The 24,830-nt window shown below is 45.2% G+C and overlaps 3 protein-coding genes across 3 annotated transcripts in view; 2 read left to right on the top strand and 1 right to left on the bottom strand.

Moving 5' to 3' along the window:
• Positions 1–22,797, top strand: part of INSR (insulin receptor) — an 83,368-nt gene extending 60,571 nt beyond the window's left edge. Inside the window, exons 11-21 of the mRNA XM_063290672.1 lie at positions 4,878–5,155; positions 5,274–5,416; positions 5,846–6,005; positions 7,092–7,191; positions 7,735–7,802; positions 11,182–11,411; positions 17,290–17,400; positions 17,512–17,671; positions 17,936–18,065; positions 18,324–18,458; positions 19,145–22,797. Coding sequence (XP_063146742.1) covers positions 4,878–5,155; positions 5,274–5,416; positions 5,846–6,005; positions 7,092–7,191; positions 7,735–7,802; positions 11,182–11,411; positions 17,290–17,400; positions 17,512–17,671; positions 17,936–18,065; positions 18,324–18,458; positions 19,145–19,502 — 1,873 coding nt within the window. The 3' untranslated portion in view covers positions 19,503–22,797. The remainder of the gene's footprint in view (positions 1–4,877; positions 5,156–5,273; positions 5,417–5,845; positions 6,006–7,091; positions 7,192–7,734; positions 7,803–11,181; positions 11,412–17,289; positions 17,401–17,511; positions 17,672–17,935; positions 18,066–18,323; positions 18,459–19,144) is intronic.
• The window catches only part of ARRDC2 (arrestin domain containing 2), a 463,191-nt gene that overhangs the window by 256,563 nt on the left and 181,798 nt on the right, over positions 1–24,830 (bottom strand). The window lies entirely within an intron of this gene.
• Positions 23,547–24,830, top strand: part of ARHGEF18 (Rho/Rac guanine nucleotide exchange factor 18) — a 70,175-nt gene continuing 68,891 nt past the window's right edge. The window contains exon 1 of the mRNA XM_063290653.1: positions 23,547–23,646. The gene's annotated coding sequence lies outside the window, so the exon portion shown is untranslated. The remainder of the gene's footprint in view (positions 23,647–24,830) is intronic.

Below are 24,830 nucleotides of genomic sequence, written 5' to 3'. Positions count from 1 at the left end.
TGGCAAGATTCTGTTACTGTGGCCTATCTCAATAAAGTATAGTTCTAGCCTTCCTGTGGAGTTTGTTTCCTGATTTTGTCTACCTCAAAGGGCTGACAGCAGTTTTCTGATTTGCACCTGGAAATGAACAGAAAGCAAGTACAGATGATTGCCTACTGTATAAATTAGAATCTCTGAATAACTTTCAGAGGGATGCTCACATAGAGCACGCTGAAGTCATCCAATCAAAATGCAAGTAGGCATGAGTAATAGTGATCAACTTGGAATGATTCAAGAAAATGTATAGAAGCCACACAAGCCAAAACAGAGTGATGGCCATAGCTTCCAACTGGGCCTGCAAGGAACTATGCCAGGTTAGTTCAAGGAATACTTCCAGACTGCTAGGAGACTCCTCTTGGAGTCCTTGGTGCTCTCTGAGCCTTGTTGTTTTCTTGCAGACGTTTCATTGCCAGTCTAGGCAACACCTTCAGTGCACTGATGTTGCCTAGTCTGGCAATGAAATGTTTGCAAGAAAACAACAAGGCTCAGAGAGCACCAAGGACTCCACACTTCAACCCTGAGCTACAAATATTCACTTCGAATGGTTCTCTTGGATTGTGCAGCCCTCTGTAGAACAGGTATGTAACATCAGACCCAAATTAGCTCTCCCACAGACCAAAAGTACATTTGACACGTCCAGATTAATCCTGGACCTATTAGCCAATGTCTGATTCATCACCACACCCACAATATTTCAGGATCCCCACAACTCTTGTTAAATGGCATAAAGGAGAAGATGAAGCCCAACAATAATCTATTAACCAAAAGCTGTGGAATAAATCTACAGTTCATAGGAGCACCAGCTGGTGTCAAAACCCACTGAACTAACAAGGACATTTCTCATTTATTTTTCTGCCTTAAAGGACAACACAGATCTAAATTTAAATGCAACAGAAATGAAATAGTTATTTTAGGGCAGCAATCGCTTTAAAATTTTATTTATTTATTTATTTATTATCCCGCATTTATTTTTTTTATTTTTTTTATATAAATAACTCAAGGCGGCCAGCATACTTAATACTCCTTCCTCCTCCTATTTCCCCCACATCAGCAACCCTGTGAGGTGAGTTGGGTTAAGAGAGAATGACTGGCCCAAGGTTACCCAGCCAGCTGTCATGCCTAAGGCGGGACTAGAACTAGAAATTCATTGTATCACGGAATATTTAGTGTCAGATTTTGGTGGAATAGTTTTAGAAAGAGGACTCATTTACTTCTGGATAGCTCACTTTTATGGATAAGGTTCAGTTGTTGTTGTTATTGTTGTTATTACACATTTACCAAGGGATGGTATCAAAAAACTTCCACCATAATTACAAATCAATCCAATGAAGTTAGCTCAGAGCCTAGTAAACAAATATTATCAACCCAACAATATATTTAAAGCAGTGTTCTGAGATAGTACTGAATGTATATACATCTGTAATAATTTAAAATAGGTGTTTGCCTGGAAGTATCAACTAAATGAGAACGGAACAACCAGACCCTTCACTAACCCACTAATTAAGTAAAAGGTTTATAACTCCTTTCTAAAGGCTGTCAGATTTCCACATAGACAAAGGGAGGAAAGGAGTAGATTCTTGAATTGTCGAGCCAAGTCCTTGAAGGTCTGGAACCTGGAGGCTGCAGCCTGGAACAAGGACATGAAAAAAGACTCTGCTCAAGGGGTCATAAAAAATGAACAGGATTGTAGGAAGAAACAAGGGCAGACAGATATTGGGGAGTTTGTAATTGGAAAGCTCTGGGCTCTGGCGCAGTTAGGGAGCCAGTGAAGAGCTCTGCATTGTACTGACATGCGTGAAAAACATGGAACAACCTGAATGGCCGTTGTGTTATAAGAGAAAATTTTTATAAAATGACCTATCGCTGGTACATAACACCAGAGGAATTATCAAAAATGTATAAAGGTACCTCAAGTCGTGTTGGAAATGTGAAAAACATGAAGGGACATTTTACCATGCCTGGTGGACTTGTGAAAAAGCCAAGAAATTTTGGATACAAATACATACAACAATATAAAGAATTTTAAAGATTAATACTGGGGGGGGAAACCCCCCAAAACTCAGGCCTTTTGTTTATTGGGACTTAAGGATACTGAATTAGAAAAGACTCGTGGAAGATTAGTTTTCTGTATGGTAATGGCAGCATGATTATTATATGCACAAAGATGGAAGAGTACTGAAATTCTCACAGTGGAGGAATGGATCGTAAAAATGTCAGAACTAGTGGAAATGGCAAAACTGACCTGTTTGGTCAGGGGGGAAACAACAAGTACTTTTTCTAAAGACTGGAAACCTTTTATCGACTTTTTGCTAAAAGAAGAAAAGTGAAACGATGATTTTTGGATTTAATGATAGAGACAGATGAGAATTAAATAGGGTGTTGAAGGGATTTCTAGAAGAGTTAAGAGTTAAAAATGTGAGGGTCTGCTTATCCACAGATGGGCTTATACATGACTATATATGGGAAATACAGGTGCTTTAAAAAAGTATTACCGTATATACTTGCAGATAAGCCCATCCATGGATAAGCTGAACCCAATTTTTTGGGGTGCCTTTTGGCGTCTTAAATTCTTGGCTTATCTGTGAGTATATACTGTAGTGGTAATTGAAAAATGTTAAAATCTTAATTTGATTTGCTTATGCAGTGGCTATTCATTTGTTTAATGCGTATGTGAAAGCTCCGTTTATGTCAGTTGGAAGAAAGTTGATACTGCTCCCCTACAAATGAGAAGGTAGCAAGAGTGACTACGATAACTGCAAGGGAGGTTAGTCTGTTGTATGGAAAGGCATTTGAGAGCGGGAATGAAAGGTGATGAACAACACGTTGCTTTATGCCAGGCAGGAGGAGTATAGCCCAGAGTTTTGCTCCTTGTAGATCATTCAGAAATGCACAAATGTTTAACACACAATAAAGAAATGTACTGTATGTTTGTTGCTTTAGAGAAGTGTATGATAAAATACATAGGGTTGAATTATGAAATATTTTGTGCAATATGAAGGTTGGTTGCTGAAGGGTAAGAGTAACGTATGTTGGAAATACAGCATGCATGGGAACAAATAGAATGCTTAATGCACGGTTCAACTTTAAGCAGGGAATAAGATGAGGGCTCTTTAATATAATAAGGAATGATGGTATAAGGAATGCATGTGGTGATGGTAGTGGCATATACGTAAGTGTACTTCGTATGCAGGTGATGCTGTGTAGTTGGCTTAGCTCAAATGCTTTACAGTGAATATTAGACAGATTGTATGACACGGTGAGGAGCACGGATCTGAAAAGCTCTGCATCAAAGATCAAGGTAGTTGTGTTTGGCAGGGAATGTGCATCAGATGATTGCACATTATACATAAATGGCCCCAAACTGGAGCAAACAGATCAATTTGTATGCCTTGGTACTGCTTGGTAAAAGATGGGGAATTGGATAAAAAACTGTGAAGACGTGCGAATACTGGTAGAAAAGTAATGGATAATATATGGTCTATTGTGAAAAATGAATGTTGAAGGAAGCAAAAATAGCTGTGTCTAAGAGAATGGCTTTCCGTTTATTTGTTATATGGAAGTGAGAGTTTTATCAGAAAAACATCAAAACAACTTCAGTGTAGTAGGAATGGGAATCTTTAAGGAGTGTGCATGGTGAAACAAGGAGGTAGGGCCGGGAAGGAATGAGCGCTGAATGAATGTGGATTGAGTACAAAAGTGAGGGGCCAAGACCACTGAAGTACCTTGAGCTGGTTTGGTCATGAATGGGCATTAAATTGCAAAACAAATATATAAAGAAAGAGTTAATGAGTGGGAAAGAAAAGAAACCCTGAGAAAGCCATGGTTAGGCAGAATTGATAAGGTCCTCTGAAACACAGAACTGAGAAGTGTAAAGAATAAAAGGCCGCGTATGTATGACCATGGTAGAAGCAAGGATAATTTCCAAGGACAGAATAGTATGGCGAGAGATAGTGAATGATGTTAATAGAAACTAGATTTACAGTAGCTATATGTTTTCTTATGCTTTTGGTTCCTTTAGCTACTATTTCTAACTATTTCTAATATGTATGTAGAGCAGCCTTTCTCAACTTTTTGACCCTGGAGGAACCCTTGAAATGTTTTTCAGGCCTCGGGGAACCTCTGCGCATTCAGGCTCAGATAGAGGCCAGAAGTTACGAAATTAGTATATTCGTTTCATGGGTAGGCCTGTCTATATGCATCAACAGTGTTCCTAAACTAAAAAGAAAGAACGAAACTTGCCTCTTTAATGTGAAGTTGCCTGAATTTGAAATAATTTTTTAAATAAAGTGATCTCTCAGGGAGCCCTTAGTGACCTCTTGCGGAACCCTGGTTGAGAAACCCTGATGTAGAGAATTGAATGTAACTTTTTGTAAAAAATAATAGCCAGAGAAGTTGCCTGAAGTCATACAGTATTTCCTTCCACCCTTCCATCCCCACTCTCTGTTGCTGCTCCAAGAACACACAGAAGTATCATGAAACTAATTTATGTGAAGACAAGATTCAGCTGCTCTGGCAAAAGGGGGCTTTCCCAGTCTTGTGATTCCAAGATGCAAGTGTGTTATTTTGGTAAAAGATGCATTCAGTCACTGAGCCTGCCTCCACCATTTAGCTGTCTTCTACTGAACTGAACCACCCCATTGTCCAGGTCACTATCTCCCATCTACTCCTGTTGGTAGTGGCTCTCCAAAGACTCAGAGAGAGAAAGGCCTCTCTCAGCTAAGTTAGCTTTTTAACTGGAGATAGAGGGATTTAAACCTGGGATCCTCTGCACAAAAGTCCTGCCCTGTATCATCAAACTGTTCCTTCCCTTAACTCTTCACATGTGGTACATTCTGTAGGCCTGCAGAAGGATCAAGAAGGCGGCGGGATCTCGGGAGACTTGCTAACAGCACCATGGTGTCTCCAACCACCCTGGGCTTGCTGAATGCTTCCACGACTGCCCCAGAGATCCCAGAGGAGCCGAAGCCTTTTCAGACGATGGTTTTCAAGGAGTCGGTAGTCATATCCAACTTGCGACACTTCACCGGGTACCGTATTGAGATCCAAGCCTGTAACCGTGAAGCCTCAACAGTATGCAGTGTTGCAGCCTATGTCAGTGCCCGGACCATGCCAGAAGGTGAGAAAGCATTTTCCAGCTGGGTCCTACCTAGCCAGCACATTCTCAAGTCAAAGCATGAAGCAGACTTGCTAATTTGCACTGATTGGCTTTTTTTCCTCTGCTCTTTGCCTATTAGGAAAAGCTGATGATATTGTTGGCCCTGTGACTCAGGTGTTAATAGACAAAAGTACAGTCCATTTAAAGTGGCAGGCGCCGAAGGAGCCAAATGGGCTGATCATCCTCTATGAAGTGAACTATGGACGCCTTGGAGACACAGAGGTGAACCTTCAGTCCTTTACACTTTTTCCCTGAGGTGCTGCCTGCTTTTTCTTTTCATGCTTTTATATAACATCTCAGGAAAAAGAGCGATGGGAGTCTAATAGTCTTTTCCTAGTGAAACAGCTCTCTTTGAGCGAGTGAGAGTGTGTGTGTGAGAGAGAGAGAGAGAGAGAGAGAGAGAGAGAGAGAGAACATGCACACTCCACTCTTAGTTCTGACTGTACCAGACCCCAGCCCTGAGAAATTAGAACTCTGTTCTGGGGTGGGTTGTACTGCACATCAGTACTTATCCATCCTGGATTACATGACCGTCCACAGTTTCTTTCTTGGGGTGCACAGAACACATTTCACACATGTAGCTCTTACTTAGTTGACGTGGCATCTCTCCTGAGCAACAGAACACCCAATTATCTCTCATCTACCCTTTAGGAGCAACGTTACTGTGTCTCTCGTCGACAGTTCTCCAGTGACCAGGGCTGCAAGCTGCGAGGGCTGCAACCTGGCAACTACAGTGTGCGCATCCGAGCTACTTCATTATCAGGAAATGGGTCATGGACAGAGCCCATCTACTTTTACATTTCTGATTATTGTAAGATAAATGTTCCTTGGCACTATGAGTTTCTAATTACTTGTGGGGTAGGGGAGATAGCAGGAGCATGAAAAAGTTGTTGGGGTCTCATCCCCACCTCCAATGCTTTGGGTGGTCTCATCTCTTATTTATTTATTTATTTATTTTATTTTCCATCCCACCTTTATTATTTTTTTATAAATTACTCAAGGTGGCAAACATACCTAATACTCCTTCCTCCTCCTATTTTCCCCACAACAACAACCCTGTGAGGTGGGTTGGGCTGAGAGACAGTGACTGGCCCAAAGTCACCCAGCCGGCTTTCATGCCTAAGGTGGGACTAGAACTCAACAGTGTCTAGCCTGCTGCCTTAACCACTAGACTAAACTGGCTCTCCTATCAAATCTCCTATTGTCAGGCTCTGCCTGCTACCCAATAAAACGCAGACGCTAATGTAGGCTTTAGGATCTGGCTTTAATCGAGTATAGAATGCATGCCTTAGGAAAAGCTGAGAGTGAGTGGAGCGCGCCGGAAATAGCCCGCGCCGGTCAGCACTCCACCCCTCCTTATTCCGGGTGTGCCCCGAGCCCCGGTTGACCCGTTGCCGGTGGGTGAGGGGTTGTGGAGCCCCCTCCTGTGCCTCGGGTGGTTTCTTGATCGGTTTCCCCGGCCGGTGATGGGTCATTGCCGGGCGATTAGTTTCGTGATTCTTTTTGACAGCTCGGGCGTGCCTCGTGGTCGGGTGTTGTCAATTACCTTCTTTGCAACATTGTATCTCTTCCTTCCCGCATCTCCCTCTAGAGTCGTTACTTTGTTGCCAGCACCGGTTGCTCTCTTTTGTTAACCAGTTGCCTTTTCCCTTAATCTCCCGGCACCCATTTCCCTGCATTGTCATGTGAGTCGTTGCGCTGTCACAAGCATCGCAACGGTGATCATGACACCTATCCTGTAAGAGAGCATGGACACCATGAAAGATTAGCTCTGATATCAAGCTAATCTTCAGGAACAGTTCTACTGGATATTAAGAAACGTGGAATAGGAGGAGGGTCCAAGATCCTGTCTTACATTGTACTGCATACTTTTTTTCTCTCCTTTCTTTGACTCTAGTGAATGCCCCCACCAATCTTGTAGGCATCATTGTTCCAATCATTTTTGCTGTCTTTTTAATTGTGGTTATTGGAGGAGCTTATATCTTTGTCAAGAAAAGGTAAGTGTGTCTCACCTATCTTTCAGAATATTGCCCTTTAATAATGCATTGAGATACAATAAATTAACTACCCGTAACTGGCTTAGTTAAATTTAACTTTTACTTAGTTACTGCCCACAGGAAAATATACAGAAGTTGGGGAAAAACGAGTTCATTTTATGTGACTCGTACCAAAAAAAAAAAGTGTGAATAGCATTTTCCCTCTCATCAGTAATAGACTTGCTGGTATGTTTTCTTTCTTGTTTTTTGAACATATGGTTTATACCTTCTTCTGTACTATGTAGAAAACTCTACTTCCCTTCCAGTGTTGGGCTGCTATCCCAGGTCTATGATCCCAAACCATCAAATTTTGTTTGGACTGAAAAGGTTATTAGCCTATGGATTTTGGAATTTTTCTTATGACTGGCATGGCAACCTTCTGTCTTAAATATAACTATTACTGTTTTTTTTTCTAATTTCTATATTACTTTGAATGGCTTCTTTGCCAATAGCAACAGTTTCATGACAAATGGTGCTTGTTCTTCCCTTCCCTCCTCTTTTCAGGCAAACAGAAGGACCAACAGGACCACTCTATGCATCTTCCAATCCAGAGTATCTCAGTGCCAGTGATGGTGAGAGGCAGCTTGCTTTCTACTGTTGGCTTTCATTTTTTTCAGAGGTTGTGACCAAGTGTCTCAGCATTTTTAAAAAATTGTTGTTCCCCATAAACGGGGGCCTAATATTATCTATCTATCTATCTATCTATCTATCTATCTATCTATCTATCTATCTATCTATCTATCTCGTATGGCTGCCCATCTCGCAAAGAAGCGACTCTGGGCGGCTTACAACAATCCAGTAAAAGCAACACATACATAAACTATCAGTATAAAAACCAATATTAAAAGATAAATATGATTTTTTTTAAAAATGCACACACCTGAGGCAAGAGAGAATAAGGATAGCTAACTCAGCAATGGAGCCATCTAAGCATGTCTGGTTCCCTGGGAGCCCCAGGCCTGATGACATAGCCAGGTCTTGAGGGACTTCTGGAAGGTCAAAAGGGATGGAGCTAATCGGATATTGGGGGGCAGGGGAGAATGTTCCACAAGGCAGGCGCCACAGCGGAGAAGGCCTGATGTACATCCCTAGCTGATGGTACCCTCAGCATGCCTTCTCTGCAAGATCTGATGGGGCAGGCTGATGTAACCGGGGAGAGGTGGTCCCTCAGATAGTCCAGTCCCATGCCATGAAGGGCTTTAAAGGTTAAAACCAGCACCTTGGACCCAGAAGCAAACTCGCAACCAGTGCAGCTCACAGAACAGAGGTGTAACATGCACTTTTCTAGGAGTGCACATAACTGCCTGTGCCGCTTCATTCAGTACCAGCTGAAGCTTCTGGATGCTCTTCAAGGGCAGCCCCATGTAGAGCACATTACAGTAATCCAGTCTGGAGGTAACTAGGGCATGAGTGACTGTAAGCAGGGCCTGCTGGTCCAGGAACGGGCACAACTGCCGCACAAGACAAAGCTGTGCAAAGGCACTCCTAGCCACTGCCACCTGCTCTTCAAGCAGGAGTTGTGAGTCTAGAAGGACCCCCAGATTGCACACCCGGTCTGTCTGGGGTAGTACCACCCCATCCAGCACCAAAGATGGCATATCCTGGAATCAGTGGGCCCAAAAACCACAGCCACTCAGTCTTGCCAGGGTTCAACTGAAGCCTGTTGTTCCCCATCCAGATCTCACAGCCTCCAGGCACTGGGACAAGACATTCAAGACATTGCTTAATTCGCCAGGGGTAGAGATACATAACTGGGTATCATTAGCATACTGATGATACCTCACCCCATGGTGACAGGTGAGCTCACCCAGCGGCCTCACGTAGATGTTAAAAAGGAGATGAGAAAGCACCGAGTCCTGTGGCACCCTACACAGTAGGGGCTGAGGATGGGACCTCTCCTCCCCAACCAACACAGACTGGAATCGGCCCTGAGGAAGGAGGCGAACCAGCACAACACTGGGCCACCCACCCCAGTCCTCTGAGCCGATTCAGAAGGGTGCCATAGTTGATGGTATCAAAAGCCACCAAGAGGTTAAATAGGGCAAGGATGGAAGCACGGCCCCCACCCCACCCACACCAGAGCTCATCCAAAAGCGTGACCGATGCCGTTACCGTCCCATACCTGGGTCTGAATCCCGGCTGAAAAGGATCCAGATAATCCGCTTCCTCCAAGGCCCTCTGAAGCTGTTACACAACCACCTTCCCCAAGAAAGGGAGGTGAGATACTGGACGAAGGTTGTCCATTATGGTGATGACAAGTGATGGCTTCTTGAGGAGGGGGTGGACCAAAGCCTCTTTGTCACAAAACAAATTTGTGACCGCATTTGTTGTTCTTTGCCACTTACTTTAAAGAATAGGAAGTGAGGTGTCAGGTGGAACGCCACAGGTTTGGTCCTAAGGCTGGTAGTTTCCAACATTTCATTAATGATTTGGATGAAGAGCTGGAGAAACTTCTTATCAAATTTGCATACAGGTAGCCCTCAACTTAGGACCATTTGTTTAGCGACCATTCGAAATTACGACAGACCCGAACAAAGGGACTTAGGACTAATCCCTGAAGTTATGGCCATTGCAGCGCCCCACAGTCATGTGATCACAATCTGGGTGCTGGGCAACCCATTCACACTTACCATCAGTTGCCAAGCACCCTGTGGTCACGAGGTCGCCGTTTGCAACCTTCCCTGCCAGCATCCTCAGAAAGTTAATGGGAAAGCCATCAGGGAAGGTCACAAGTTGCTGGGGTAAGTCTTCCCCCACCCGCACTCCCTCCCCAGCCCTTCTGCGCTTGCACCATGCCAGCCACTTGCGCATCCCCGTGCACCCTTCCTGACGCATGCAGCACCTCTCACACACTCCTGCGCACCTTTTCCAACCCATGCTGCTTCCCCACTGACTTTGGTTGTGGGAAGCTGGCAGGAAGTTGCCTCACCTAACGACGGAAACCAGGACTGCAGGGATTGTTGTCACTAGGCAATGCAGTTGTGCTTTATGACTGTATCGCTTAGTGATGGAAATTCCAGTCCCAATTGTTGTCGTAAGTCGAGGACTACCTGTATGGAATAAAACTTTTGGGATAGCTTTTACACCAAAAGACAGCAACAGATTTCAAAGGGTGGATAGGTTGAAGAAACGGACTGAAAATAACAATAAAAATTAAGTGGGACAAATGCAACGTTTTTTACCTAGAAAACAGAAATCCAATACTCAAGTACAGGATGGGGGATTCTTGGCTTGGTAATAGTCCATGTGAAGGGGATTGGACTTGATAGCCTACCAGTCATTTCCAGCTGTGATTCTGCCTTGTGAATGAATGATTAGAAGGTCAGAGAAGGAAGCAAAGATAGAAAAGGGGGGGAGGTCAAGAAGCAAGAAAAGCAGTGCAGAGAGTAGACTGAGAAAGAATGAAGTCTTCATAGTGAAAGGAGAAAGGGGTGGGTTTCCTGATATGTACTCAAGATCTGAGGGTTTGTAAACACATTGCAGAAGGAAATCTCACCAGGAGGCACATACAGTTGTCTGAGTATAAGGTAACATGAATGTCAAATAAAGGTTGCTGAGTAAAGGGAACACAAAATTCTCTTTCCCTTTTCTTCGTCCTGAAAGAGAAAGTAAGGCAGGATTTGGTCTCTCTTGATAGGGGAGGAAGGAAAATAGGTAGCATTCGGTTTCTATAAAATTTGCCTGCCTGGAAGTCTTAGTTGTAATGAAGACACTTTTACAGGAGGATAACAGTTCTGTTTCCCATTGTTCGACTTTCTGCAGGACACAGCAATGTGAGAAAAAATAATTATAAATTAACATGGTAAATTCTTGTCTTGAGGGAAAACTTATTCGGAATAGGTTTGGGGGATTGACCTGTGGGATTCCGATCTACCTTCTTCTCTGGGTTTGAGATCAGCCTGCTTGTGTATTGATTCTTTCTCTACTTCTCCCTCTCTCCATAATTTGCAGTTTATATCCCTGATGAATGGGAGGTCCCACGTGAGAAAATTGCACTCCTGCAGGAGTTGGGACAAGGCTCCTTCGGCATGGTGTATGAGGGAATTGCCAGAGACGTTGTGAAAGGCGAGGCAGAGACCCGAGTAGCAGTAAAGACGGTGAACGAGTCTGCCAGCCTGCGGGAGCGTATCGAGTTCCTCAATGAGGCTTCGGTGATGAAAGGTTTCAGCTGCCACCATGTGGTAAGAGGGGAAGGCTGCTGGCTGCTACTTGGTGGCACATGTGTTTGTGGTTGGAAGGAGAGAGGTCTTTCTATTCAGCTTGCGTTGAGAAGACATCTCTGCATCTTTATCATAACTTGCCAAGTCAATTTTTTTCCTTTTTTTCACTATGAACTATGAGGACATAGGTAGTACAATGAGGTTTTGGTTAGAATAAGAAATTTCTCTGAATTCTGGAGCTGCTGTAGTTCTAGGATGACATATATGCTTTGTGTTGAGAAGGTTCCTGGTTAAATTATTTAAAATCATAGCAAGGAAGAGAAAGGCTCCTGAGTGCTTGGAATTTTGGAGAACCACAGCAATACTAACTTAGAAGAGACCTATGGTTTTTTTTTCCCTTAGAAAATAACAAAAGCCCTCTTTGATTTGAAAAACATTCTAAGATTTTCTTCCTCTTGGAACATTCTTATTTCTCCTTCTCCTTCTTCTTCCCACCCACATGACTCTGGGCAGCTAACAATCAATTAAAAATAATAAAGATAATTTAAAAACAGCATATCATGCCTGGGGTGACTAAAAAAAAAGATACAACCACCGCACCAAGATGGGCTTACTCAACAGCCCAGCCCAGCACCCAGGTAAAGAACCAGATCTTTAGCACCTTGCAAAAGGCCATCAGTGGCCATTCAGGGCCATCTGAATTTCTGGGGATATGCTGTTTCATAGAGCAGGCATCATGACAGAGAAGACATGCTTCCTGGGTCCCTTTAGATGACATTGTTTAATATAGGAAACAAAGTGTGTGCCTACCCTGTCAGACCATGTGGCACAAGTAGGAATAATAATGGAAATAGGCAGTACCACAAATAACCTGTGCCATGAAAGTCTTTTCAGATAATAACCAGTGCCTTGACTTGTACCTAGAAGCCCACTGGTATCTAGTGCAGCTCGCTAAGTAGGGGTGTTACCTGGAAATCTTTAGGCACACCCATAACTACTCATGCCACTACATTCTAGACTAGGTATAACTTCTCAGTGATCTTCAAGGGCAACCCCATGTAGAGCTAATTGCAGTAATCCAAAAGAGAAGTGACCAAAGCATGAGTGACAATGTATAGGGCCTCCCAGTATAGGGACAGGCATAATTGGCATAAAAGATGGTACAAAGGCTCTCTCAGCCATGGCTGCTGCCTGCTCCTGAAGCAAGAGAGGTATCTAGGAAGACCTCCAAATTGCACATCAAGTCTGTCTGTGCAGAGATGGTAGATCCCCAGATCTGGGTGGTCCCCAACCCACAGTCACTTGGTCTTGCTAGGGTTTATTTTGAGCTTGTTTCTTCCCATCCAAGTCCCCTCAGCCTCCAGATGCTGTAAAATAACCTTGATAGCATAAATGTTTTGGCCCGGGATGCAGTTGTATAATAGGGTGTCCTGCGCGTCTCCCCGACGCCTTTGGTCTTCAATAAATCGGTCAAGGGCAGGGCAATTTCAGCGAACCCTTTTGCGAAGGACCTATAGAAATTTGCGAACCCAAGGAAACTTTGAAGCTGGCGCTGGGTGCGTGGGTGCTCCCAGCTCAAAACAGCCTGAACCTTTGCAGGGTCCATTTCTATGCCCTTGTCTGAGATTCTGTACCCTAAGTAATCCAAGCGCGACTTGTGAAATTCGCACTTGGAGAGCTTAGCGTAGAGTTTGGCTTTCGGGAGCTTAGTGTCATGAGTAAGGATGGCGAGCCGCATTTCTTGGTTTTCTGAAGACATTTCTAAACGTATCTCCTTAATTACTTGTTCCTCCCTCTTTCAATAGGAGTAGGAGTTTGTTAGGATTGATGTCCTAACAACCAGGAAACACACTGAGACATGGAACTGGTCTCTAATATTTATTGCTAGTACTTAACAGGAATCCTAACAAACTGAAGAAGCGTGGGAAAACCCAGACATATAACCCCCAAGGGTTAAGGCGGTCCCAATCTGTGTCTCTTTGAATGGCTGAACAATTCATCAGTACTACGCATGCGCTTGACAGTCTGGATGGGAGCCCCCTGCTCGCCATCCTTACTCATGACACTTAGTGAGAACTTGTCTCACTAATCTCTCGTGTTCCCTCTGAGCCTTAGAGTAGATTAGGACATCGTCTAGGTAAACTAAGACTCCTTTGAACAGATGTTCATGCAGCACCTCATTGATTAGTTGCATGAAGATCCCCGGGGCCCCTGCAAGACCGAAAGGCAGTACCTTGTACTGGAAGGAGCCCAAGGGACAGTTAAACGCTGTTTTCCACTCGTCCCCCTCCCTGATGTGAATTTGGTAGTACGCCTCGCGGAGGTCGAGTTTGGAAAACACCCTTCCCTTTGACAAGTGTGCCAGCATATCTTTTACGAGGGGGAGGGGGTATTTGTTTGACAGGGAGGTGGAATTTGACCCGCGGTAATCTGTGCATAGTCTTAGGGTGCCGTCCTTCTTCTCCCGGAATAGGACGGGCGCTCCAACCGGTGAGTTTGCCGGTTTGATGAAGCCCCTAGCGAGGTTTTTGTCTAAAAAGTCTCACAGCGCCGCCATTTCCCTCTGAGTCATGGGGTAAATCTTGGGCTTGGGTAGTGGGACATTCGGGAGCAGTTCAATTGCACAGTCCGTCTTGCGATGGGGTAATTGGTCCGTCTCCTCCTCCCCGAAGACATCGGCGAAGTCCGAGTATTGCTCTGGCAGTTCTTCCGGGGGGGGGAGCGTGGGCTTGGTGGTCGACGATCTCAGCCCTCCCCACAGTCAAAGTGGAGGATTTCTCCCTTGCTGGTGCCTGGTAGAACCCGTCCTCGAATGTTATCGAACGGGTCCTCCAATTAATGTAGGGGTTGTGGCGGGTCAGCCAGGGGATCCCCAACACCACTATGGGCTTGCCTACCGGGGTGACCACAAAGTCTATGGTCTCCTTGTGGGTGCCCATTTTCAGGGTGACCTTCCTTGTACCCTGGGTGGCCGGTCCCTCCCCCGCCGTGGAGCCATCGAGTTGCTGAAAGATCAGCGGCTTTGGGAGGGGGAAGCAGGGTAGGTTTAATGTGGCGGCAATGTCCGGGTGGATCAGGTTTCTGGAGCACCCGGAGTCCACCAAAGCTCCGATCGCGATGGCTTTGGGGCCGTAGGTCAGTTCGATTTCCCCTGCCAGGATGGGACAATCCCCACTCACCCTGGGGGTGTCGCGCCCATTCTTCACCACCTGCCCAGCGGTGCTGCTTAGGGCAGGTGGAAGGCGTTTCCCGCCCGCTGCTCCTGGGCGTCCAACACGTCCCCTGCGAGGTAGGCGTCCTCTTCCTCGTCTGGGGTCACTAGCGCTCCTGTCAGCCGTCTGGGAGGGTTGGGTGGCTTGTGTGGCGCCTTCTGCGTTGGTCTGGGCGGGCGATCTGTCGTTCTGGCCTTGAGGCATTCAGCTGCCCGGTGGCCCGTCTTCCCACACCTGACACTTTGCCCGTGGGCAAACTGACGTTGTCGCTCCGCGTCCCATGTTGAGCCCGACTGTGGGACTGGCCCTTTCCCGCTGGGAAGGGGTCTGTCTTTCTCGGTCGCTAGCATGAAGGTGCGCTGGGCGTGCTCAGCCTTCCCGGCAAGACAGATCCACTCGTGCAGGGAGTCTGGATCATCTCTGTATAGTGCCCATTGCAACACCTCACGGTTGAGGCCATCCATGTTGATCAAGGTGGCCTCGGACCATTCCGGGATTTTCCCCGCTAGGACCTTAAATTCAAGGGCGTAGTCTGCCACCGCCTTTTGTCCTTGGCGAAGTCCTTTAAGGGTATTCTTGGCCCTTTGCCAGGGGGTCTTCGAAGTACCGCTTTAGAGCGGCTAGGAAGGTATGGAAGGTAGCCAGGGCTGGGGCTCCGGACTCTGACATCTGGATGTACCAGTCCGCAGCCCTGCCCTTGAGTTTTGTGGCCACCGCCAAGATTTTGGCCCCTTCCGTTGCAAAGCAATGTCCATATTGCATCATGTAGTTCGTGGCGTTTGTCACAAAGAACGATAGGTTCGTGGGGTCTCCGTCAAATTTCACGGGGAAGTCCTTGGCGAACCCCCCAAGTTGCGAGACCCCCACCTGTGGGTGGCTAGGGATGACCCCCACCGGGATGGGACCACGGGGCCCTGAGAAAGAGTCCCGTGCTTGGCCCCTTCCTCTCGGGGTTGTCGATAGGGTGGGTGGGGTGCCACGATCCCCCCTGCCCCCTGTGCAGTAGCAGTCTTTGTGAGCTCGCTCATCACCAATGCCATGGACTGGAGCATGTGTTCCAGGGCTTGTACCTTGGACTCCAGGGCTCTGAACCTGTCGGGTGCGACAGGGTCGTCCATCCTCGGTGCTGCTGGTTGCTGCCTGATCGGCAGTCCTGTGACTTCCCTCTCGGGTGTTTGGGGGTAGTGGAGTCTCCAGGTGGTGTAGGATGCCCCCGGCCGGGGTCCCGTTACACCGTCCCAAGTGAAGAGTTGTTGGCTCCCGATTTCCTCTTCCATCGGGGCTCTCCACTCCGGGCTGGAGCTCCAGGTTTGGAACTGGGGTGCGGTGTGGGCAGGGAGGGAGCCTGTGTCCCCTCTCGGGCGCGCCGACTCCAGAAGCTGTCTGGTCGTCTCTCCCACGTGCGTTGCGTCTTTCGCGCCTCCGGTCTGAAGCGCCGACTCCATGGCCGTCCCCGGTTCCGTCATCGCCGGTGTTCTCTCCCGCGGAAAATTTTTTTTCCGGTGGAGACCGGCGAGGTTTGTTTTAAAGGACTCTCAGCTTTATGTCAGGCTCTGCCTGAGACCCAATAAAAACACAGACGCTAGAGTAGACTTAGGTTCTGGTTTTATTTGGGAATAGAATGCATGCCCTTAGAAAGCTGAGAGTGAGGGGAGCGCACCGGAACGGGATTTAAATAGCCCACGCCGGTCAGCGCTCCGCCCCACCTTACCCCAGGTGCGCCCCACGAGTCCCAACAGTTCATCCTTGCCAGGTGAGAGGTCGTCCAGCCCCCTGCGCCCCGGGCATCGCCTCGATCGCCTTCCTGTGCGGTGATGATCCATTGCCAGGCGATCAGGCTTCTAATTCCTCGAAAGCCCGGGCGCGCCCTTCCGAACCTCGCCTGTTCGGTTGTTAATTCAATTTCATGTCAGTTTCCTTTTATTGTTGCTTCCTGGGCTGCCGGACTCGGTCGTTACATAGTTTCCTTAAACCCCTTACTTCTTTTTGTGTTTTTCTATTGCCCTTGCCTTATCAGCTCAGGACCCATATCCCTGTATTGTCATGCGAGCCGTTGCGATGTCGCAAACATCGCAACGGCGATCATGACATCATGCCATTGGGTGACCTTGCCGGCAACCTCATATAAATGTTAAATAGGAGTGGGGATACAGTAAAACCCCAAGGAACCCCACAAAGCAGAGATGGTTAGACTAGTCTTCCCCTACCAACCCCATTGCAGCTGGCCCCAGAGGAAGGAGGAGAACTTGCAGCATCTTGCCTTCCACTCCTAACTCCTGAGTCAGTCTGGAAGGATATTGCAGTATGATTGATGGTACTGAAAGTTGCTGAGAAATTAAGGAGGGCCAGGATGGATGCACTACTACCATCTTGGTCCTTTCAGAGATCCTTATAGGTGCAATCAGTGCTATTTCAATACTATAACCAAGTCTGAACCCTGACTGAAAAGGGTCCACTTCATCCAGCGCCCTCTAAAGTTGAAGCCCAACCACCTTCTCAACAGCTTTCTCCCAAAAGGAAAGCTCAGAGGCAGGATGCAAGTTTCCACTACTGTTGCGTCCAGAGATGGTTTTCTAGCCTGTGATTGTACTTCTAAATTACTGTTGGAATTACTGGGAGGGGATTGAATTTGTTTTTTACTGTGTCTTAAAACTGGCTTCTCTTTCTTCTCCCACTTCTTTCATTAGGTTCGTCTCTTAGGAGTAGTATCAAAAGGGCAACCAACACTAGTAGTTATGGAGCTGATGGCGCATGGAGACCTGAAAAGCTATCTGAGGTCTTTGCGGCCAGATGCAGAGGTAAGAGCTTGGCATGACGGTATTTGTGTATGGAAGAGAGGGGATGGGAATGATGAAAAGGAGATTGGGTTGTATCTCAGTGGCTAATAACAGCTTTGGCTTGGTTCTCAGAATAACCCTGGCCGCCCACCTCCAACTCTCCAAGAGATGATTCAGATGGCTGCTGAGATCGCTGATGGCATGGCTTATTTGAATGCGAAGAAATTTGTCCACAGAGATTTGGCAGCACGAAACTGTATGGTGGCTGAAGATTTCACAGTCAAAATAGGAGGTATGGGTCACCTTCCAGAATGCACAGGCTCTTATAGAAACAACAGATGGCTTTTTGTTGGCTTTTGATTGGATTAGGTAGGATCACTGAATCAGTGAATTAATAAACAGCTTCCAGGGCAACTTGCAGCTAACAGCTAAGAACTGTGAAAATGATTGATGGGAATTCAGCCTCTTTCCCATGTTACTGCTTGAGGCTGTAGCTGATATTAAGTAGATATTAATTTCCAAATTAATATCCTATTGCAATATTCCTTTTCTTCAGACTTTGGCATGACCAGAGATATCTACGAGACAGACTACTATCGCAAAGGAGGAAAGGGTCTGCTGCCCGTGCGCTGGATGGCTCCAGAGTCATTGAAGGATGGTGTCTTCACAGCCTATTCAGATGTGTGGTAAGCAGATACCTGTTGCTTCAAGTCAGTCAGCCAGTCCTAATCCTGTTGTTATCCTCTCTCTTTTGGCTAGACGCTTGAATTTAACTAGAGTAGAAAAGAGGAAATATCCATTGATTCTTGCCTGGGACCAACTTGGCACAATAGGGCTACATTCTTCTTGTTTGGTTCAGCTGCTTGCACTCCTTTCAAGTGTTCTGTGGGTGGCAGGAAGAATCTGTTCAGTATCTGGCATTCCTTCCTTCCTATTCTCTGCAGGTCTTTTGGCGTTGTCCTTTGGGAGATCAGCAGTTTAGCAGAGCAGCCTTACCAAGGACTCTCCAATGAGCAGGTCCTCAAGTTTGTCATGGATGGGGGTTGCCTCGAATGGCCAGAAAACTGTGCAGAGAGACTGTAAGTATCAGGAGTCAAAGTCTGTTTTTGCATAAGTATATGGGCTAGGGCAGATGGACAGTATTCAGCCTGTCTTAAGGGAATGCAAGTCTAGTGTGTAGCTGCAGATAGATTCAGGGGCTGTGTTGTGGTATGTGGGAAAGACCTTGGGAGGCAGGGCGAGGAGACGCAGCCAAGGGAACAGTCAGATAAAAGGCAACTTAGCCCGCAGCGGGAATGTGAGTGGGGCAAATGGTTCAGAAGAGACCCTCCCTAGTTTCTTCAGATGTTAAGGGGACGGGGGGAGAAATGTACTTTCAGACTTGCAAGAGTCTGTTAATGTAACCTTACAATAAAGTAGAATTAGCTCATTTGGCCATGTTTCCTGTCTGGTCTACCTCGCAAGGCTGACAGGCTGGCCAACAACAAAGCATCTGCTCTTAATGGGCTCTAGGGTTATTTTTCCATTCCAATGTGGGAAGGAGTTTGCATCAGGTTTCTTGGTGGTTTCAGTAGAGCAAGTGAGCAAGTGTGTAAATTCCTCCCTTGCAACATGACAGTTCAAGAGAGAGAGAGAGAGAGAGAGAGAGAGAGACCTCTGCTCAAGGGATGAAGCCTTTATCTTTTAATTTGGGCTGGAAGCAAGAGCCTTCTTTTTGTTTGCTACCCAGCTGGACAAAGGCTGACTAGTTTGTTTGCAATTCCAGCCACAACCTCATGCAGATGTGTTGGCAGTACAATCCCAAGATGCGCCCCTCCTTCATCGAGATCATCGAAATGCTGAAGGATGATCTTCACCTGACTTTCCGAGAAGTCTCCTTTTTCTACAGTGAGGAGAATAAGCCCCCAGAGACAGAAGAGTATGAGCTGGACTTTGAAAACATGGAGAGCATCCCCCTGGACCCAGCCTCTTACTCGCAGCGGGATGAGATCCTAGGGCGGGACAACGGGCCCTCTCTAGGGTTCAAAGGGAACTATGAGGAGCACATCCCTTACACTCACATGAATGGGGGCAAGAAGAATGGCCGTATCCTCTCCATGCCTCACTCAAGCCCATCCTCATAGTTCCTTTGGCTTTTCCACATTATACAAATCTCAGGACTTGCAGTATTGCTGACACAGCATTTGAGACACACAGACTCACTTTCTATTCAGATTTTTAATCATCAAAATATAATGACCATTTGAGATAGGGGAGGGTGTCCTGTGTGTTTCTGTTCTCTTCTTCTTTTTTGGTGCAACAATTCACTTGCTGTCAGTGGACTTTATCTGTGAAACAAATGGACAGTTCTGTGGCTGCTGATCTCCCCATGCAACTCTGATTTTGAGGTGGGAAGTGATTTCACACAACGACATTTGAAAGAAGAACTTCCACCTGCCCTTGTTCTGAGCAGAGGAACTGGGGGTTCTCTTTACTACTGCAGGGAAGGGAGCCTCAGACTGGATCGTTCCCAAGCAGAACCTGAAGCTCTTCTCTTCTGCCAGCCTCTTTGGGGAGGCTCTTTTGTGATTTTAGCATTTTTTGAAGGCTGAAGGATCTTCAGGATGTGTGGAATATGGTCTGTCTTTTTCCTTTGATTTGACCAACAGCTGCTGCTTTTCTTCTTAATGGATTAACTAGTATGTGTGCCCTGAATGTGTATGTGAGTGTATGGAGATATATGTGAAAATGGGTAAGTCCTATTGTACATAATAGTTTTATCTAACCACAGAGGCGAGAGAGTGTCACTGTCCTTCCTGCCTGGCCCTAATTCCTCTGACATGAATGAATTTTGAATACATTATTTTTATACTGAAGAACTCTCGGGGGATTGGATCTCCTTTGCCATTCAGTAAAACGAGGTAGCCAAAGTGGTAGCCAATATTCTGTTTAGGATTTTGTGAGACATTACAAGACTAAACAAGGCAAAGCAAGCCAAATTCTCTCCCCTCCTTCTTACCGACCTGCCTCATGAGTCTAGAGCTCTGTCTGGTTAGCATTAAGTGTATATGTTTGTTGTGACATATTTAAATCATAGACAGTGAACCACCGTATAAATTATTGACACCTTCCTTGACCTGTTTTGTTTTTTTGTTTTGGTTTAGCTTTTGCCCTTTCAAGGGGAAAAGAGGTGGAACTCGCTTGTTTGGTCTTTAAGGGGCCTTAAGCTGATTCTGGCAAGTTAAGTGCTAGGAGGTATAGTGCACAAACCTGTACTTTAATATTCAAATAATAGAGTGGCGTGTGCATATTAATTTTTCAATAGATTGTACAAACCCACCGTTATGCAAATTCTGAAACAGTTGGTCACCAGTGGTGAAATCTTAAGCCTTAGCAGCTCTGACGGAGGTCTCTGAGCTCAGAAAGTTCCATGGAGACTGCCTACATTTTATTGGTCTCTGTGACTCTTCTCCTTCCCAATTTGTGGAGGTCTTTTTAGTATGTGCTTAGACCAGAGAAGAGCTACTTAATCTCTCAGCTAGAAAGTGTTCTAACTAAGGGAGAAAAAAGAATAAAAACCAGCTCTTTCTGCTTACATGGAGCAAAGTTATCGTGTAAGTTGGGCTCTGGAGCCTCCATGCACAGTCTTTTGAGTCAATGGTTGTATTTTTCCCCTTGGCTTTCTCCTGCCATTTCTGCTTAGTAAGCACAGCATAAGATGGGGCCAGAGAGTAAATGTCCAGGGGCACACTGTCCATCCACAGTTCACTGAGGTTTCTTGCACACCTTTCAGTAGATTGAACAGAAGCAATGCAGGCACCCTCCCATCTGCAGTCAAGCTTCTGTGGAAGAACTGTCTGGAGGTTTATCCAGTCCAGCGTCTTGTTGTTCCAACAGTGGCCAACCAGTGCCCAAGTTGGTAACCCCCAAGGAAGGGCAGGCTTGTTGGTCCCCAAACAACTGATGTTCAACAATTACTTCTGGAGGATACGGGGCTTTGAGGGCCTGTACTGTAGCCCAGTGAAAATTTATCTTGTCCACTTCTAAAATCCCTTAGGCCCAAAGACTGTTAGAAGATGAATTCTGAAAAGGGAAGCAGAGAGGGATGGCATATCTTTAAAGTTTACCAGTTAGAAACAGCAATGTAATCTTTCTACATGTGTGGCATTGCCACCTTTGTTTTTGTACCCTCCACCAGCGTTGATTATGTATTTCAGTCCCCATCAGTATAGATTATGTGTTGGTAAGTACTTCTTTCTCGGTTCTGGAGATCAGAAGTAGCTTCTGAGTTCAGTTTTCTGATAATGTCTCCCCAGCCTCCAGTGCACTTTAACCTTTTTGTCGCCTGCCCATGCCTTCCCCCAGTCTGTCCCCCTAAGTACGTGGGTTCTGTTTTAATCATTTATATCTCAAGTTCCAACTTCACATTTCAAGTGCTCTTCAGTGCAAGATGAATCCGTTCATCTGCTGAAATAGGACCTCACCAGAAGCTTTATCTCAGTTTTCCTGCGTTTTACATAAGCTTTTAATTTCCCCCCCCATATAATGTGAATTTTTATGAAAAAAACAAGGATCGTATTATCATTATGAAAAAGCAGATTTTAGGGGTTTGGGTTTCAATCTAGATTAAAACTTAAACTCTTGAACTTGTCAGTGTTTTTCACCCAAGCCTTGCAGGCTAGCAGAGAAGGTGTAGCTCTTCTTATTTTAGTTCATCCGTTTCCCCAATTAGTTATGTTTGGCATGAAAGAACAAGGGTGGTCTCCAGGGATTTTCTCTTTTTCCCTTCCCTATTTCATCCTGAAGTGCTTCTAGATTTTTGGAAGCAAAGCAACGTTCACCTGACATTTGAGAGTAATCATCTCACCAATATAATTGCTTTATTGATTGGGGGGATGGGAAATTAAAACTGATGAGTTGTCTTAAAATCTTAAAACAAGCATTTCTAGAAAATTTTATGCCACCCAACTGGATGTACTTACATGGAGAAGTTTGAACTAGCATCCCTGTTTCTGAGAACCCGAGCCTGCCGGTGTGTTGTGTCTTTGAGGAAAGAGAACGAGCAGATGTGGCCGTCCCAAGAGGATTTCTGCTCTCGTCGGAGGCATAGCAAAAGTGTTGCCTTAGGAGCCAGTCAACTTCTTCCCAGTTTATGTGTGTATGTGATCACAGAACACAGTTTTTGATTGTTGGGTTTTTATATTAAAAAAGCCTCTTGTTTTAAAATAAAGGATCAACGTGCCATGGTTTTGAAAAAAAAAATAGAGAATATACTCACTTGATTTATTTTTTCAGTGCTTTCATATAAGAGCCAAGCAGTGATATGTACAGAGAGTATCTTTGAATATAAAGTGAAAATTTGCTGTGTGTAAAATATTAAACAATTAACTGTTTATATTCAAAATAAATTCTGAATAAATTATCCAAGGGTATATCTAACAGATGACTGCTTTTGTTCTTTTTGTTCACTTGCGTTCATTATTTAGGAGTAGAAAAAGCGTGTGGAAGCATGTAGCTGGGGATGCAAAGGGCCTGAACCATGAAGCCATTCTCACAGAACCTCCTCTTCATCTGGATACGTGCTCAGGATCAGTCATTTGAAACCTGCCCAGGATTCTGAGCCTTTTCCCCCACCCACCCACTCCCCTGCCTTGGTGTTTCTCTGAAGATGGTGTAGGCAAAGTTGTAGCTGGCTAGATTTGTTTTTGGTTTGTTTTTGGATTTTCTTTTTCTTTTCTTTTTTGGAGGGGGTGTTACCACAAGTGGAGTCTTTGGCTTCCCAACATCTTTGTGGTTTTCTTGGCTGGAGCTGGACCTGTGGCTGCTTCAGTTTGCTTAGCTAAAGGGGATCCCTTGGCAATTGTTTCACTTTTGAAATCTGATCTGGGGAGTGTGGAGTTAGACAAATAAAACACCGTGCTTTTCATTTCAGTGTCATACCAGCTCCTTTGTAGTTAAGCTCTTTCATTGCCCTTGGAGTAGTATTGCATAAGACAAAGATGGCAACGATGCATTTACACTGATGGCAAGTGTCCACACACATCATGGGGTCCAGCAACAAAATGAGTGCAAAAGATGACTTGTGAGAAGTGAATTAAACAACCTTGAGAGGAAGGTAAGAGGGCAGATGTTGCTCAAGAAAAAAAGGAAGTGTTTTGTTTACAGCTGCTGTTCTGCAGTGAGTGTGTGAACTGTCTTTTGCTATTAAGTTTATTTTGAGTGCCTGAGGAGAAATAAGTGGTGCAGGGACACTTCCAGGGAGGAGAGGCCACGGGGCAGATATTCTGGGTAAGTGCTACACAAATGTGGCTTTTAACTATTTTCCGTAACTCACATGTTGGAAAACAAACACTGAAGTCCAGAACTGTTCTTAAATGAAAATTAAGCAAAAGAAAAGGGGAACTGGGAGAGAAAAACATGTTTTGGGTCATAGACGAGATGGAGGTATTTTGTGGCTGGTGCAAAACATAAAAGCAATGACCATTCTCAACACTTAACTTGAATCTAGGGCTTTTCTGCAATTGCAACCTTCAGGTGTTTTTTTTTTCTTCTGCTTAAATAATTCTGGAAATTCGAAAGCTGCTTTGCTTCACTGCACTAAATTCTAATGAAGGTATTATATTACTGGCAGTTCTGGTTACATTTTTAATGAACTGGCACCATATCTGCATTTTAAAAATTTAAATTACACTAATTATATATCCTGGCTGGTAAAGAGCTGTTTCACCGGTATACTTCCAGGAAGAGGAGATCCTGAGGCCATTCGTCTTGCTTGTTCTTTGCTTTGTGTGTGTGATAGTTGTAATGCAAGCTGCTAACCAAAAACATTGCATTTGAGGTTGCAATGGTTACATAACAGCCAGAACATAAAAAGAGTCTCTGCTCAAAATTACTTAATTGCTCTCCTATGGAAGTTAATTAACTTGGTCTGTTGCAGCAAAGACCTGTTAAGTTGGCCAATGTGGTATAGCGATTAAGGTGTTGGACTAGGACCAGAGAGGCCCAGATTCAAATCCGCCCCATCTGCTGGAAGGCTTTGGACATGTCGCGCTCTTTCTCAGCTCAAGCTACTTCACAAATTTGTTGTTGTAAAGAGAAACTGGAGGATGAACACCACTTTGAACTCCTGGAGGAAAGGCACAATACAAATCTAAGAAATAAATGCATACTATAAACCTGCTAATATCCCACAACATGCTTTCCTGTTATTTTAACAAGCAATTTGAGCACAATCCTATCTGGGTATTTTTCTTGTGGAAAATGGAGAAGTTTGTAGCATCTTTTCAACTAACACATTTTATTAAAAGACGTGATGAATTTTAAAAGACATTAGAAGGCATCAATGTTGATTTTTTTTAAAGTATTAGTCAAAAAAGGTGCTACCAGACTCCTGATTCTTTTGCCACTGTAGACTAACACAGCCTCCTCATACAAGAAAAAGGATTAGAGAAATTTAGTGAGAGCTGAAAACT

Source organism: Candoia aspera, chromosome 1 (assembly GCF_035149785.1).
Source record: "Candoia aspera isolate rCanAsp1 chromosome 1, rCanAsp1.hap2, whole genome shotgun sequence".
In the NCBI taxonomy this organism is placed as follows: domain Eukaryota; kingdom Metazoa; phylum Chordata; class Lepidosauria; order Squamata; family Boidae; genus Candoia; species Candoia aspera.
The sequence above is the reverse complement of the archived record's forward strand: the minus strand, read 5'-3'. Positions and strand labels throughout refer to the sequence as shown.